Here is a 14,749-nt window from a genome sequence, read left to right as displayed (position 1 = left end):
GATGTGTGACTTTCATCATCCAACCATGTCAACTAGTTTTTTTTTTTTTTTTCACAAACCCAATCGCCATTTCAAGAACCCAATTCAATCTCCTCAGATTTTGGAGAATTTGAGAGAGTATCGAGGAAGTCTTGCCACAAATCCGAAATTCCTCATCCATTTATGGCTCTGCTCAACGTAAGCCATTAACACTGGGTGAGGAAAGTGGATTACACTGCTACCCACTAGCCAAGTAATTGAAGTTCCAAATTTCCACCGCCCCACCAACCGTCAATTGAAGTTACTCGAAGCAAACAACGAAAAACGCATTTCTATTTTTGGTTCTGCGATTAAAGAAGAGCCAATCGGACGCCCATTTTGTCTCATCTTCAAAAGGAATCATGGGTTCGAATCAAAACCCTCCCTCTGGTTTATAATCCGAAGCTGAACTACTGAATTCTTCATAATCCGAAGCGGAACAATCAAAATGGCTGTTCTCCGCTCACTTTCCATGCTTGGTTTGCCGCTTAATTCTCCATCTGCTGTTTATAATTCCCATTTTGACTTGGATTTTGGGTGCAAAACCCCTCTGTATTTTCATTTGAGTAACAAAAAAATTGTAGATAGGAACAAACCCAGATGCCAAAAACCCAGAAATTTGCAAGCTAAATTTCTTGATACAGGCTTCTCTGGGGTGAATTTGAGAAGTGAAAAGTTCATCGTGAGGACAAAATCTGTATTGAGCGTTGATGAAGCTGTGGAGAGCGACGGCGATAGAACAGCAGGAGGAAGCGAGGAGAAGAGCCATTATGATGCTATTGTTATTGGGTCAGGTATTGGGGGCTTAGTTGCTTCTACTCAATTAGCAGTGAAAGGAGCTAAGGTGTTGGTTTTGGAGAAGTATGTGATTCCTGGTGGGAGCTCTGGTTATTATCAGAGGGATGGCTATACTTTTGATGTTGGATCTTCTGTAATGTTTGGTTTCAGTGATAAGGTTAGTTCATTAATTATTGTTGTTACTTATCATTTTAATTGAGATACAAAGCATGCCACTACCTTTTGGTTTGAATGATTGTTCATGCTCTTGATTTAGTTTGTTCATACTGTGAGAGAGTTATGTTGTGGCTCTGATTGTTAAAGTGATTGAAAGGGCAAAAACTAGTCTCCTTAATCATTTATCCCTGGATTGAAGTGTTCATTTGTTAGAAGTAGATTTTAAGCTTTATTGTATGGGAAGAGCCATGTAAGTACACCCACTACATTGAATTTCAACGAGTGTGGAAGCATATAAGTGAGCAAGGTTAACTTAGGTTCCTTAGCTATAACCGGAGAACGAGAGAAGTAGCACGGAGAAAGTGAATGCACACGTGGCTAAGATGAAGAGATCGTTGGTGTGTATACATTTGAGAAACTCACTATGGGTTGGCCTAATGGTCAATGAGGGTTATGGAAATAATGAAGGGCTTAGAGAGAATGAGTTTAAACAATGATGGGCACTGAGAATTTATATTCTATGAGTTACCTTAACAACTAAATGTGGTAGGGTTAGATGGTTGTCTTGTGAGGTGCACATAAGCTGTGAGATCCCACATCGGTTGGAGAGGAGAACAAAGCATTCCTTATAAGGGTGTGGAAACCTCTCCCTATCAAACGCGTTTTAATACCTTGAGGGGAAGCACAAAAGGGAAAGTACAAAGAGAACAGTATCTACTAGTGGTGGGCTTGAGCTGTTACAAATAGTATCAGAGCCAGACACTCAGCGGTAAGCCAGCAAGAACGTTGGCCTCCAAGGGGGTGGATAGTGAGATCCCACATCGGTTAGAGAGGGGAACGAATCATGCCTTATAAGGGTGGGGAGGTTTTTTAAAACCTTGAGGGGAAGCCCGGAAGGGAAAGTTTAAAGAGGACAGTATCTGCTAGTGGTGGGTTTGGGCTGTTACATAAGCTGACCAGATACTCGTATATATAAAATACGGACACACATTTCTCTAGAAAGAAATCAATGTGTGCATACATCTCTCTAGAAAAAAATCAATGCATAGATCAATAAAGTATATTAGATACAATGTTCTTCTACAAGATCTGAAGAGTGTTTTCTGGTTCAGACCACTGGGCTTGTTAAAAAAGATCATATCTTGCTCACTTCATTTCATTTGGTTGATGGTTGCTTCATTTTGCACTTCCATCTTTCATTCATGAGTTATTTCCAGGAAACTTTGCTGTAATTTTCTCTTCAATTTGAGTCATTTGGCTGGTAGTCTCCTTGGTTCTTTATTCAACGAATATGGTGGACAGGGAAATCTAAATTTAATTACACAAGCTTTGTCAGCCGTCGGTTGTGAGATGCAAGTGATTCCCGATCCAACCACTGTTCATTTCCATCTACCTACGAATCTTTCGGTAAGGATTCACCGAGAATACAGTGAATTTATCGAAGAACTTGTTAGCAATTTTCCCCATGAAAGAGAAGGAGTCCTCAAATTCTATGGAGCCTGTTGGAAGGTCAGTTTTTTATGAGATGACTGCATCTTCCTCCTGCTTTTTTTCTCCACAACGATTGGCTTACGTGATGAACTTACTTACATGGATAGATATTCAATGCTTTAAACTCATTGGAATTAAAATCGCTGGAGGAGCCGATATACCTTTTCGGACAGTTCTTTCAGAAGCCTCTTGAATGCCTGACACTTGGTAATGATTTTTATTTTGTTAATTGTATTTTATTTTTGAAACTTTCTCTAAGGAGTAAGAGTTTTGAGGTAAGAAATAACGAATACGAAACATATGCCATTATTAATTGGGTTTTCGCTGCGTTCATTGAGGGAGTGACACTCGATCTATCTTTTCCCTCGTCGGTTGAAGAAAATTTCACCCTTAAGCAACACATCAAAGAAGAAATGCTTGCTTATTCATTTTTAGGCAGTCAATATCTTTTGATATCTTGGATACAATATACAAAATAGTTAAACGTATCCACATTGCAGCGTACTACTTGCCTCAAAATGCTGGAGACGTGGCTCGGAAGTACATTAAGGATCCCCGTCTATTGTCGTTTATTGATGCAGAGGTGAGCTCAGAGAATTGATTAATTGAGAATATTTGGTGTAAGTTTTGTCTTTTATAAATTATAGGGTTTCTTTTCATACTCCATATATTTCTTCTGAAATTAACTTATTTTCGGTGCTTATGCAGTGTTTTATCGTTAGCACGGTGAATGCTTTGCAAACACCAATGATAAATGCAGCCATGGTAAGGCTTTATGAGTTTGTGGTAGACGTTTTTCTTCGTTTTGTCTCGTTTCGCTGAATGCTGTCTGCTTCAGGTTTTATGTGACAGGCATTTTGGTGGGATAAACTACCCTATTGGTGGTGTTGGTGGAATTGCAATGTCCCTGGCAAAGGGTCTCGTTGATCAAGGCAGCTCGATAATGTATAAAGCTAACGTAACGAAGATAATAACCGAAAATGGAAAAGCTGTGAGTATTTATTTTTAGAATATTATGATACAAACAAGGGATGAAGATTGAAATCTATAATTTAGCTAATTGAGTTATGTAACAGCCTAAGTCCTACCGTTAGCAGATATTGTTCTCTTTGAGCTTTCTCTTTCGGGCTTCCCCTCAAGGTTTTAAAATGCGTTTGTTAGGGAGAGGTTTCCACACCCTTTAAAGAATGCTTTGTTCCCCTCTCCATTCGATATGGGACCCCTCAATCTACCCCCCACTCGGGCCCCCGCGTCTTTGCTGACACTCCTTCTCCTCTCCAATCGATATGGGACCCCCCAATCCAACCCCATCCAGGGACCAGTATCCTTGCTAGCACACCACCTCGTGTGCACCCCCTTTAGGGGCTTAGCCTCCTCGCTGACACATTACCCGGTGTCTGGCTCTGATATCATTTGTAACAGCCCAAGCCCACCGCTAGAAGATATTGTCCTCTTTGGGCTTTCCCTTAAGGTTTTAAAACGCGTTTGCTAGGGAGAGGTTTCCACACCCTTATAAAGAATGCTTCGTTCCCCTCTCCAACCGATGTGGGAACTCACAAGTTATGTTCGACTTAATTAGATGTTTAGATTTGCGTTTATTTTTTACTTGGTTATATTGTAGGTAGGTGTGAAGCTGTCTGATGGAAGGGAGTTCTTTGCTAAAACTATTGTATCAAATGCTACCAGATGGGATACCTTTGGTTAGTTCTTCTCAAATCCTTTAGCAGAATTTATCATATTGCTTGGTTGAATGTTTCATCTCCCTCTTACCCCCAGAATTCTATTAATTACTGATTATGTATGAACTTTGTTTCGTTTAAGGAAAGCTGTTAAAAGGAGTGGACCTTCCCAAGGAAGAGGAGAACTTTCAGAAACTTTATGTTAAGGCCCCATCTTTTCTTTCAATTCATATGGGGGTGAAAGCTGAGGTTTTACCGCCTGACACAGATTGTCACCACTTTGTTCTTGAGGTAGTTGATACTTTTACTAGCTGTAACTTTCAACAGTTTCATTTAACTTTTCATGGAATTGCTATGAAACCTTCGTATTGTTATTGTAATTAGAGTGATTGGAGAAGGTTAGAGGAGCCATATGGAAGCATCTTTCTGAGCATCCCGACTGTTCTCGATGCATCGTTGGCTCCGGAGGGACGTCATATCCTTCACATTTTTACCACTTCTTCCATAGAGGATTGGGAGGTGAGTCTACAATTTGTTAATGATAGTTTTAACTTCTTTAAAGAATTAGGCTTCGGACGTCCCACTCTTCGTATCTGTTATGACTTTCTCCACCCTAAACTAGTTCCAGAAACAACAAAGATTTTATGTGTAACAGCCCAAGCCCAAACCCACCGTTAGCAGATATTGTCCGCTTTGGTCTATATACGTATCGTCGTCAGTCTCACGGTTTTTAAAACGCGTCTACTATGGAGTGGGTCTTTCCCTACTCCAACTAGTGTCTCTGCGAGATCCCACATCGGTTGGGAAGGAGAATGAAGCATTTTTTATAAGGGTGTGAAAACCTCTTTCTAGCAGACGCGTTTTAAATATCTTGAGGGGAAGCCGGAAGGGAAAGTCCAAAGATGATAATATTTGCTAGCAGTGGGCTTGGGCTGTTACAAATGGTATCAGAGCCAGACACCGGACGATGTGCCAATGAGGATGCTAAGCCCCTAAAGGGGGTGGATTGTGAGATCCCACATCGGTTGGGGAGAAGAATGAAGCATTCTTTATAAGGGTGTGGAAACCTCTCCCTAGCAGATGCGTTTTAAAAATCTTGAGGGGAAGCCCGAAAGGGAAAGTCCAAAGAGGACAATATCTGCTAGAAGTGGACTTGGGTTGTTACAATCTCGCACCGTCCGATGTTTGGCTCTGATACCATTTGTAACAACCCAAGCCGACCGCTAGTAGATATTATCCGCTTTGGCCCGTTACGTATCGCCGTCAACCTCACGATTTTAAAACGTGTCTACTAGGGAAAGGTTTCCACACCCTTATAAGGAATGCTTCGTTCCCCTCTCCAACCGATGTGGGATCTCCCATTATGTTTTTTTGTATTAGACTTTGATTTAATCTCCATCGGCCTGTTTTCACCCTCCATTTGATTAGTTGTTGCATCCTATACCAGGGGCTCTCCAGAAAAGAATACGAAGAGAAGAAGGAGCAAGTTGCAAATGAAATCATTTCTAGACTAGAGAAGAAACTATTTCCCGGCTTAAAATCATCTATTGATTTTATGGAGGTATATGTTTGGTTCTAATGCTCTACTACACAATCCTGCTGAGTTTTATAAGTGTCTATGCTTGAGAAACTTCGACCACTTAAAAACCGCACCTCTCCTTACAGAATACCGGTGCGTTTCGTAAAAACTCGAATCAAAATAATAAAATGAAGTAAGCTTCAACAAAGATTGAACTTGTTAAAAGTGATCCATAGTAGTACATGTTACTGCTCTAATCGCCATGGCTTTCGGGTGTCTGGCTATGTTGGCTGAAAATTTCTGAAATGATGACAGATTGGGACACCGAAGACACACAGACGATTCCTAGCTCGTAATAATGGTACCTATGGACCGATGCCACGGGGAACCCCTAAGGGATTACTTGGAATGCCATTTAATACAACTGTGAGTTTATGATTGAATGCTAACCTCCTATCTATGTGCTTAATTTACATCCAACTGAAAGGCCATTGCTGATGACCTGCAGGGTATAGATGGGCTGTATTGTGTCGGTGATAGCTGCTTTCCCGGACAAGGAGTAATAGCTGTAGCCTTTTCCGGAGTGATGTGTGCGCATCGAGTAGCTGCTGATATCGGTGAGCTTTCAATTTTTCCAGATATTTGATGATCATTTACAATCTCGGGTAGTCTTCCGAAACGAATTTAGCTCAAGCAAGTTAGGTTCGCCCAACTTTGAGACCTTGCAGAACTAGTTTGGTGATCATCATTTCTGAAATGAATTACTTGTTTCACGAACTATACAACTCATAACTTTGAGTTCCGATTATCGTTCGATGGTGTTCGATGGTATCTAGTTTCGTCGTAGCTTGGCAAGAATTATACTGCCTCCTAACGCGTTCTACTTTGACAGGGCTTGAAAAGAAGTCCCCCATTTTGGATGCTGCTCTTCTTCGGCTACTCGGTTGGTTAAGGACCTTGGCTTGAGTTCATGGCGCCGTAAATGTTTTACATGGTCTGCTGTGTAAGTAGCTGCTATAGTTCCTTATAAATAGAGCAGTAGAAGCGAACATCGTATTCATACATTTATGATTCATGTAATGGTAATAAATAACCGAGTTTGTACCAAAAAAGCACCTCTGAACTGAATGTTTCTCTTGTAGAAAAGGAAGAACAGAAAGGTGCTGCCAACATTTTATGTTCATGGATTTGGAACTAAACCTCTACTGTTAAAGGCTACTATATTTAGCTGTTTAAATGTTCTAGCTAGATGATGCACCTCCAGGAGCAAGCCATACCGACGATAACACGTCCCCGTTCGGCCTTCGATGCTATCACCGTCTCCAAAAGGTAAGTACATTACCAATGGAGTTTCCATAATAGAGATTTTTACTATTTGTTAGACCCTGCAACTCAGATTCAAGCTCAAGCAAACCAATGCTCTGATTGCTTGTAGTAAATCTTCCTCAGAAAATCTTTTGCATTCTGTTTCTGTTAAACTCCTGATAGTTTCATCCTCCTCAACGAAATGTAAGCTAAGAGACGATACCCGAAAGCCATGGCGATTAGAGCAGTAACTTCGACTACTCCGTTGTCCATTTTCATACCCTTTACGGTAGGTAGGATGTTGTTGTACTGCACCTTTAGGAGAAGCTTGTATGTGTGATAGTTGAATGACACGAAACGGATCCAAGACACGAACACCGGAACTTTCTGCAAAAAAATGATATGATATGTGAATACTTTACCATACGTCTTAACGTTTTCAAGGTTAAAATTCGAGTCTCATAGTATATCACTCATTCCATCTTGTTACATGCTTGTTAAACTTTAGTTCCTATGCTTTATGTAATTACGTTTTTAGACCTGATCTACCTTGATAGCCGGACAACAACTGAGCTCTCAATTTTAGACCTGATCTACCTTGACAGTCGAACAATAACTGAGCTTCCGGTTTAGACCTGATCTACCTTGATAGCTGGTCAAATTTTAGACCTGATCTACCTTGAATCTTTACGATCTTGTGAAAGTTTAGTTTCTATACTTGTAAATAACTTATATTTCTCGTCTCCATCTCCACTACCTATGGTCGACCTAGGCTTAACTTCGATAATATGAACTAAAACTTCACTTAAATTCATTATGAAAGAGAAGCACGTTACTTGTACAAAGAATCCACCGGCAAGCATGAAGGTCATGACGGTGACCGAGGCTAAAGTCGTGGCCTTCTTGACATCCATGAGCGTAGCTCCAATAGCCAAGCCAAGGCCCTATATGATGAAACAACTCATTCAAATCACTCCTCCAAGCAAACCAAATGAGCTCAATCCGAAGAAGAAGAAGAAGAAGAAGAAGAAGAAGAAGAAGAAGAAGAAGAAGGCATACCTGAGCAGCCACAATGCAGAGGAAGACAGTGACCATGGTGAGGAAGAAAGGAGCAGCGCTAAGCCTTAGGCCTGCCATGAAGTAGACAACGAGAAGGAAAAGAATAGGCAACAAAAGATCAAGTGGAAGATCACTTGTGGTTCGTGCCAAAAAGTAAGCGCTGAATCTGTACATATCAGCTGCTCTTTCTTTGTTTAGCATTGCTCTTTCTTGAGGGAATGTGAATATTGCTGTGAACACTGGGAAGAATCCCCAAAACACTGCTATGAAGAACAGCAATCCAGCCTACAGCAATGCAAATGAAAGCATTTAGACAAGTAACGGCCTGAATATCGTGAAATTCTTGAGCGGAATAAATCGATGCTTCTGTAAATCGTTAAGATTTCAAGCTTCAAAGTTTCTACAACAATAGAGGAGTTGAACTACCTGGTCATGCAAGCCTTTTGGAGTGCCACTTTCCGATCGCCACCACAGTAACCCTAAGATAACGGCGGTGGCGAGAACTTGAGTGATTCTCAGCCAGCTGAAGTATTCATGGCGTCTTTCTTTAATTCCTCTATGGAACAGTATCGAATATTGTTCCCACCAGCTCGCTCCCCATTGCCTTTTCGAAGACTTCACCTTCGATTTCAGCTCTTCGTCGAGCATTAGAGGTGCGAGCATCTTCCTCTTTTCCTTCTCTGCAACTCTCGTCTCGTAAGCCTCCACAAGATACTGCTTCAAATTATTGCATTCCAATCAAATCATCGTCGTTCATTTTCAGTGCGCATTATTGCAAGTATTACAATCTAATTGAAAACTGGATGCCTTGACTCGTATTTTATGAAATTCAGACGATCAAAATTCTACTACGATCAGGTTATTTCAAACTGGATTATAATCATATTGAAATCAAAGCCAAAGAAGTGAAGAATGTGGCTTGATTTCCCGAAACATACCTCCTGCACAAGAGCTGGAGAAGGTCTATCGAGCCTACTGTCAGGCTCAGAATTCTCTACTTGCACCTTATCCTCTAGCTCTGATGGAACAGACACATCATTGAGGTTGCCATTTGCAAGGTCAAGCAAGAACTCAGCAGGATTCATTGCAATAAGTGGGGAACATCCTATAGATGAGAAATAGTTCATTGCTTCTGCTGCTTTTCCATAGTAGATTAAGTTTCCCTTCCCAAGAAGAATTAGCTTGTCGAAGTTGTGGAATAGTCTGCTTGATGGTTGGTGAATCGTTGTCACCACGGTCTTCCCAGCCTGCCATGGAAGAACAGATTAATCATTCTATGTTGGAGCTAATCAGCCAAGGAAAAAAGTATATATATATATATATATATATGTGCATATACTTCAGCTATCTCATGTAAAATCTGAACAATTCTCAATGCAGTTGTAGAATCCAAGCCTGAGGTTGGTTCATCAAGAAAGAGGAGAGAGGGGTTGATTAAGATCTCATTGCCTATACAGACCCGACGCCTTTCTCCACCCGAAACCCCACGGACAAAGGAGCCACCAATCATTGTATCCTGGCACCTGCAGGAGGATCTATATTGGTGAGTGCCTATTCCAGAAGAATGTAACATGGTATGGTTCAATGCCTTTTCAGTTAGAAAGAGCTGCAAAGCTTTACTTTTCAAGGCCCAGCTCATAGATAATGTCCATAGCACGCTTTTCCTTTTGCTCTTTTGTCAATGTTCTTGACAGTCGTAGCAAAGCTGCATATCTCAATGTTTCTTTCACTGTCAAGTGGGGAAATAGAACATCCTCCTGCATCACGAATCCTATCCTGTAATGGCATTTTATTTTGTCATGATCAAAATATGTTTCTTAATAATCTTTCTACATTAGTATCGGAATCTGAAGAGTAAACCGTGGACTTCGTCTAGAATTCTTGCCTGCTTTTCAGGAACTTATTGTATGGTTGATCATTGTAGGTAATTGAACCACCAACTGTAGATCGTATGAGCCGCCCTCCGAGCAGATTGAGTAATGTTGTCTTGCCACTTCCAGAAGGTCCCATTAAGGCCAGAACTTCGCCTGGGTGTACCAAACCGGTAATCCCATTCAGGATCTCTTTCTCCACATTTGTCCGCAATCCTTTTATAATTACTTTATAAGTAACATCTGTGAACTGCAAAAATTTTCATCCAGACAACAGGATGAACTGAGTTCAGTAAAGTTGCAGACAATCATTATTCACCATATTTTGGGCAAATATTCAACTCAGGTTAGAGATGTCTATGTTTCCCAAAAGTATACTTCTTTCCCTCTACAAAGTGATATGCGTTGATTAGCTTCTTTGAGCCTTAAACAACCTGATTTTTGACGTGCATGAACTCAATGTTTTCTAAAAATCAGGCTTGTCTAAGATTCCAGGAGGACAGTTATCCTTTCAAGTTTTTTATTTTATCTTTCTGGTTCTTATTTTGTTCTCTCAGTTGGGTGGAAAGATGGGATGAGTCTTGTACATGAATGGTGATAAAATGAAACTTTGTACAAGACTGAACCTGACCATGCTATAATTTGCATGCTAGCTTAGCCATGTTCTATGGGGATTGTGCTTTAATCTCTACATCAATCTCCCTGTTTTTGCCTGTCCAAATAGATAGCCATAATTCATTTGACATCAGAAAAACAGAACCATACAACTTTGAACACTCATTTTTTTTTCTTTTTTGTTTTTGGTTATCAAAGATTAGGTGGCCATGTATTGGGGGAGAATCACTTTATTTCAATGGTGACATTACACTTTATTTACCTTGAGATGAATAGGCATGGTTGGTTCTGTTTGAAATCTGGCCTTGCGTGTTCCTGCTTGTACATCCTCTGCTGTTATATTATATGCATATAAACGTTAGACGGTCGAAGCGGGAATTTACCCCAAGATACTTCTTTCTTGAAATGTAGAACTACCATTATTTTCTTATATGAGAAGCCAACTTCTATTGGAAATGATTAAAGTTGAAAAGAAAACACCATACAGAGAGAAAGATATTAAAAAAACACCCCAAGTAATTTAAGGAACTTAGACCTCTCACTTCTGAGTAGAACTCAAGCCTTACTAAGTAAACCATTGATTGCATATGTCCTTGCTGATTCACTTTCTTTGTAACCAACTCCTTACCTAGTGACTAACACACACGTAATGTCCTAATAATAGTTTTCGGCAGCTAACAATGGACTAAAAGCATTGGAAGCAGCCCGAAACGTTCGAAAATAATCATCTATAGAAGAGTCAGAAAGAGTAAATAATGTCAATTGGATATACTGGGAAGGAGTCAAAGGTAGGTAAAGGAATTTGAGGGTGAGTCTACAAATATGAAATTGAAGTCTTCAATGATTGAACTTTTCTTTCAATAATAACACATGGGCCCTAGTCAGTCTGCTGATTTGATTAGTAGTACCACCTAATAGCCTTTCCTTCACAAGTTTGGTATCTATTACCAGACAAAGAAGCATAAGTGTCCCAGATAAGGCCAAATCAACCCCCCACCGAAAAAAAAAAAACAAAAAAAGGAAGAAGAGAAAACAGAGAGAAAATCCAAGCCAAGCAAATTGCTGGTTCTGTTGCAGCAATAGAGTTTTAAAAGTAAAAGGAGGAAAAATTGTAATATCCCAAGCCCACCGATGTCGGATCTCACAATTCACCCCCCTTGGGGGCCCAACGTCCTCGCTGGCACACCGCCCGATGTCTGTCTCTGATACCATTTGTTACTCAAGCCCACCACTAGTAGACATTATCCTTTTTGTGCTTTCCCTTCAAGGGCTTCCCCTCAAAGTTTTAAAACGCATATACTAGGGAGAGGTTTCCACACCCTTCGAAGGAATCCTTCGTTCCCCTCTCCAACCAATGTGGGATCTCACAAAAATACTCTACGTCACTGTTCCTCGTTAAGAATCTTTAGACGGAAAGATTGAATGCTGTAAACTCCAAAATTGTACTTCAAGTACTTGAATTTGGGGGGATTTTTAATAATAGACCATAGAGCCAAAAGTACAGAAAAGAACATTAAAAAAGTATTATGATTGTTAAATTGGTATGAGGATATGACAGTCACTCTTTTAAGCCTTATCTTCCCATGCTTCAATAGAATACAGAGGCAGAAGGTCAAGCATATAACCACAAGATTTGAGTACTTTTATTGCCACAACTATATTTAGCTTTCCCATTGTAAGCGAAACCATGACACTTTCTCTTTACCAAACAAAAACGGGGTTCAGAAAAACGGGACCCATAGCCCAACGGTCTCTCATCTTCCTTTACCAAACACATTGTGTGAACCATATTGAAAAAGTAGGAAGAGAACGTGAAGAACATAAAAGAAAGTAGATGACGAAGAAATCGAAACTAATCTTCGAAAATTAGTAGTTTGTATTGAATTTGAAGAATTTTGTTTCATGAGTATTCGCTTATGTTCTTGTTTGTGTGGATTTCATTCTAAATTCTCAACTAAATTTCTTTCCGTGTAAAGAGCTATACTATAGACCGACACGTATATCATTTAGAACTCGAAGACAGTCGTTGAATTTATAGAACAAGTCATGTTCAAGGAAGGCTATAGAATTACTTACGTATATCTTCATCACTAAATGTCTTGGAATCAGCAATTTCATCAGGTGGCAGTGTGAAGCCAGTGAAGGAGAATGACAAGCCCAAGCTAGCACTTGAAGCTCTACTCAGGGCTGCACCACTGCCCAAGTCATCCAAATCCAGCTTCAGTTGTGCACTCCTAGACTTCCTGATGTGTGTGTTTCGACCACTGCCACTGCCACACCCCGGTGAAGGAGCTGTCAGCGTCTGCTTGCTCGGCTTCCTCGACAACGTCGAGCTACCACTCTCCCCGACCACCCCATTTGCCTCTCTGCTCGACGTCGGTGACTTGAATGCTGCTGCCACCTTCTCCAACAGTTGATCGGATTTCGTCCTCGCCAATCCTAACGAACTTGTTTTCTCCATGTCGTCTCCAACCTTCCTATCTAAGTCATGTCACACACACACACATATATATATGCTATGATGAATGTGTAATGATTAAGAGTAATGGTTTGACAATTCGCCATTGTGAAAGAAGATTCATAGTTCATATTGACCATACCTTTTTGGTGATGTTGAAGGAGAGTGGAGATTCAGAAGTGAAGAGCTTTAGAGAGAGAAAGAGTTGGCTCAATCTATTGCACCATCAATGGTGCTCATTCACTTCTTATATAAAGAGCCATTAGGAGAGGGAATAGTTTGTTTTTTTAGTACCGAAAATACCCTTATGTTTTATGGTATATAACAAGTGTGCCTAATATCCCATATTTGATGTTACTAGACTTTAGAAATTGTATGTTTTTTTAAGGAAGGCTTTTTTTTCTTTTTCTTTTTCTAATAATGAAAGGTGAGACATTTTGCACCTTATCTCACCGAGCATCAATCATTCTCAAAACAACCCTACCATCTTGCCCGTACACGTGTTACAAAGTTTCGTATTTTTTTTCGTATTCTTAGAGAAATCAATTTCATTTTCAAGGAACGAACCCTCCTTAATAGGAAAATAAATGCATGTACATTGCGTTTGGTACAATATCTTACCCAACGTTTTCAATATTTTTTTTTTTTTGTTTTGGAAATTTTAAATTTTATTTTTTTAATCCCTAATATTTGGTTTGTTTTTCAATTTAGTCCTCCTAGTTATATATAATTCTAGTGTGATTTAATTTAGAACAAGGTTTTAAATCTGGCTTCTCGAAACATAATCTAATTCTAGCATGATCCAAATTTTGTATAAAAATGTGTTAATTTTTATTTCTAATGATCGTCGTGTTCCGCATGCTGCAGAACCATATGGCGAGGGCCGATCCCGCGACTAAAATAGTCGCGTCAGCGGATTTTTCTTCTTTCGAACCCATAGATATCTCGCATTTTCGAACCCCAATGAATCAAACTTGAAGATTGGTCACAGCTGCCGGACCTTTTTTTTTTTTTTTTTTTTTTTCCTTCTGATCCTTGGATAAAAAGATTCATTCTCTTTGAGAGAGGGATCCAGAATCTGAGGAAGCATTCCTCTGATCTATGACAACAAGGGATTGGACTCGAGATTTATGGATTGAATAAACCCAATATATATATATATATATATATATATATATATATATATATATATATATATATATATTTTTCGTAGCTTGTTTTTTCGGACGTTTGCCTTTTGGAATGAAGCTCCCCCGGTAAGTACGATACAGGCTTTCTTCCCTAGAAAAGCTGATTCAAGGGTTCTTGCTCCAACAAAAACTTGGATTGTTAGGTTCAGGATTAAGTCAATTCATCTGAGTTTCTAAAAAGCTGGTAAATATTTTGAATATTCTTCTTAGAAATAATGTAATTCCTCTTATGTAGTTTACCATTAGTCACTTTTATCCGGAAGGACCAAATAGAAAAAACACTCAAACATAGGGAACATAAACACGTGTTTAGCAAATACGTATGTATCAACGATACGATGACACGAGTTTTTTGTGGGCGTCATTTTGCTTTGTAAATTAGGGTTTTTAGTCCAATTAAGGGAAAAGCTTTTCACAATAATGAAGTGTTTGAAGAACTCATGCATTGCTTGATGAATTTAAAAGGCCAAAAGAATCAAATTTTTGTTTTGAGTTTGAAGACCTTTTTGGTGACCAAATGTGAGGCCATTCTTTGCTATTACATTACCTCTACACAAAGGAATTCAACAACACTTTTAATACTACCAATG

The 14,749-nt window shown here is 39.6% G+C and overlaps 2 protein-coding genes and 1 long non-coding RNA gene across 6 annotated transcripts; 2 read left to right on the top strand and 1 right to left on the bottom strand.

Moving 5' to 3' along the window:
- Positions 1 to 83: 83 nt before the first annotated feature.
- CRTISO (carotenoid isomerase) lies at positions 84 to 7,442 on the top strand. Its single transcript, XM_087126060.1, has 14 exons — positions 84 to 973; positions 2,275 to 2,481; positions 2,571 to 2,670; positions 2,964 to 3,046; positions 3,172 to 3,228; positions 3,302 to 3,454; positions 4,085 to 4,163; positions 4,285 to 4,433; positions 4,527 to 4,661; positions 5,590 to 5,703; positions 5,977 to 6,087; positions 6,170 to 6,278; positions 6,554 to 6,664; positions 6,804 to 7,442. Exons 1-13 carry the CDS (start codon positions 467 to 469, stop codon positions 6,625 to 6,627), a joined length of 1,878 nt encoding a protein of 625 aa, XP_086982186.1. The 5' UTR covers positions 84 to 466; the 3' UTR covers positions 6,628 to 6,664; positions 6,804 to 7,442.
- LOC111800042 (ABC transporter G family member 22-like) lies at positions 6,693 to 13,205 on the bottom strand. Of its 4 annotated transcripts, none has more exons than XM_023683618.2 (11): positions 13,112 to 13,205; positions 12,588 to 12,992; positions 10,774 to 10,844; positions 9,911 to 10,146; positions 9,646 to 9,801; positions 9,365 to 9,548; positions 8,964 to 9,272; positions 8,452 to 8,739; positions 8,026 to 8,310; positions 7,803 to 7,910; positions 6,693 to 7,353 (listed from the first exon to the last, which is right to left on the bottom strand). In XM_023683618.2, the coding sequence occupies exons 2-11, from the start codon at positions 12,970 to 12,972 to the stop codon at positions 7,135 to 7,137; spliced, it is 2,241 nt and encodes a 746-aa protein (XP_023539386.1). In that variant the 5' UTR covers positions 12,973 to 12,992; positions 13,112 to 13,205; the 3' UTR covers positions 6,693 to 7,134. The 4 variants fall into 4 exon arrangements, with proteins under 4 accessions (XP_023539386.1, XP_023539387.1, XP_086982184.1 ...); XM_023683619.2 differs by having other exon boundaries at positions 12,588 to 12,988; positions 13,112 to 13,184; XM_087126058.1 differs by having other exon boundaries at positions 12,588 to 13,146.
- On the top strand, positions 9,190 to 12,757 carry LOC111800044 (uncharacterized). Its single transcript, XR_002815953.2, has 5 exons — positions 9,190 to 9,330; positions 9,406 to 9,568; positions 9,950 to 10,069; positions 10,167 to 10,242; positions 12,621 to 12,757. It is a non-coding gene; the product is annotated as an uncharacterized LOC111800044 (long non-coding RNA).
- Positions 13,206 to 14,749: the final 1,544 nt, after the last annotated feature.

Source organism: Cucurbita pepo, chromosome 8 (assembly GCF_057944985.1).
Source record: "Cucurbita pepo subsp. pepo isolate OVF chromosome 8, ASM5794498v1, whole genome shotgun sequence".
Classification (NCBI taxonomy): Eukaryota; Viridiplantae; Streptophyta; class Magnoliopsida; order Cucurbitales; family Cucurbitaceae; genus Cucurbita; species Cucurbita pepo.
This window is presented reverse-complemented; position numbering and strand designations above follow the sequence as displayed.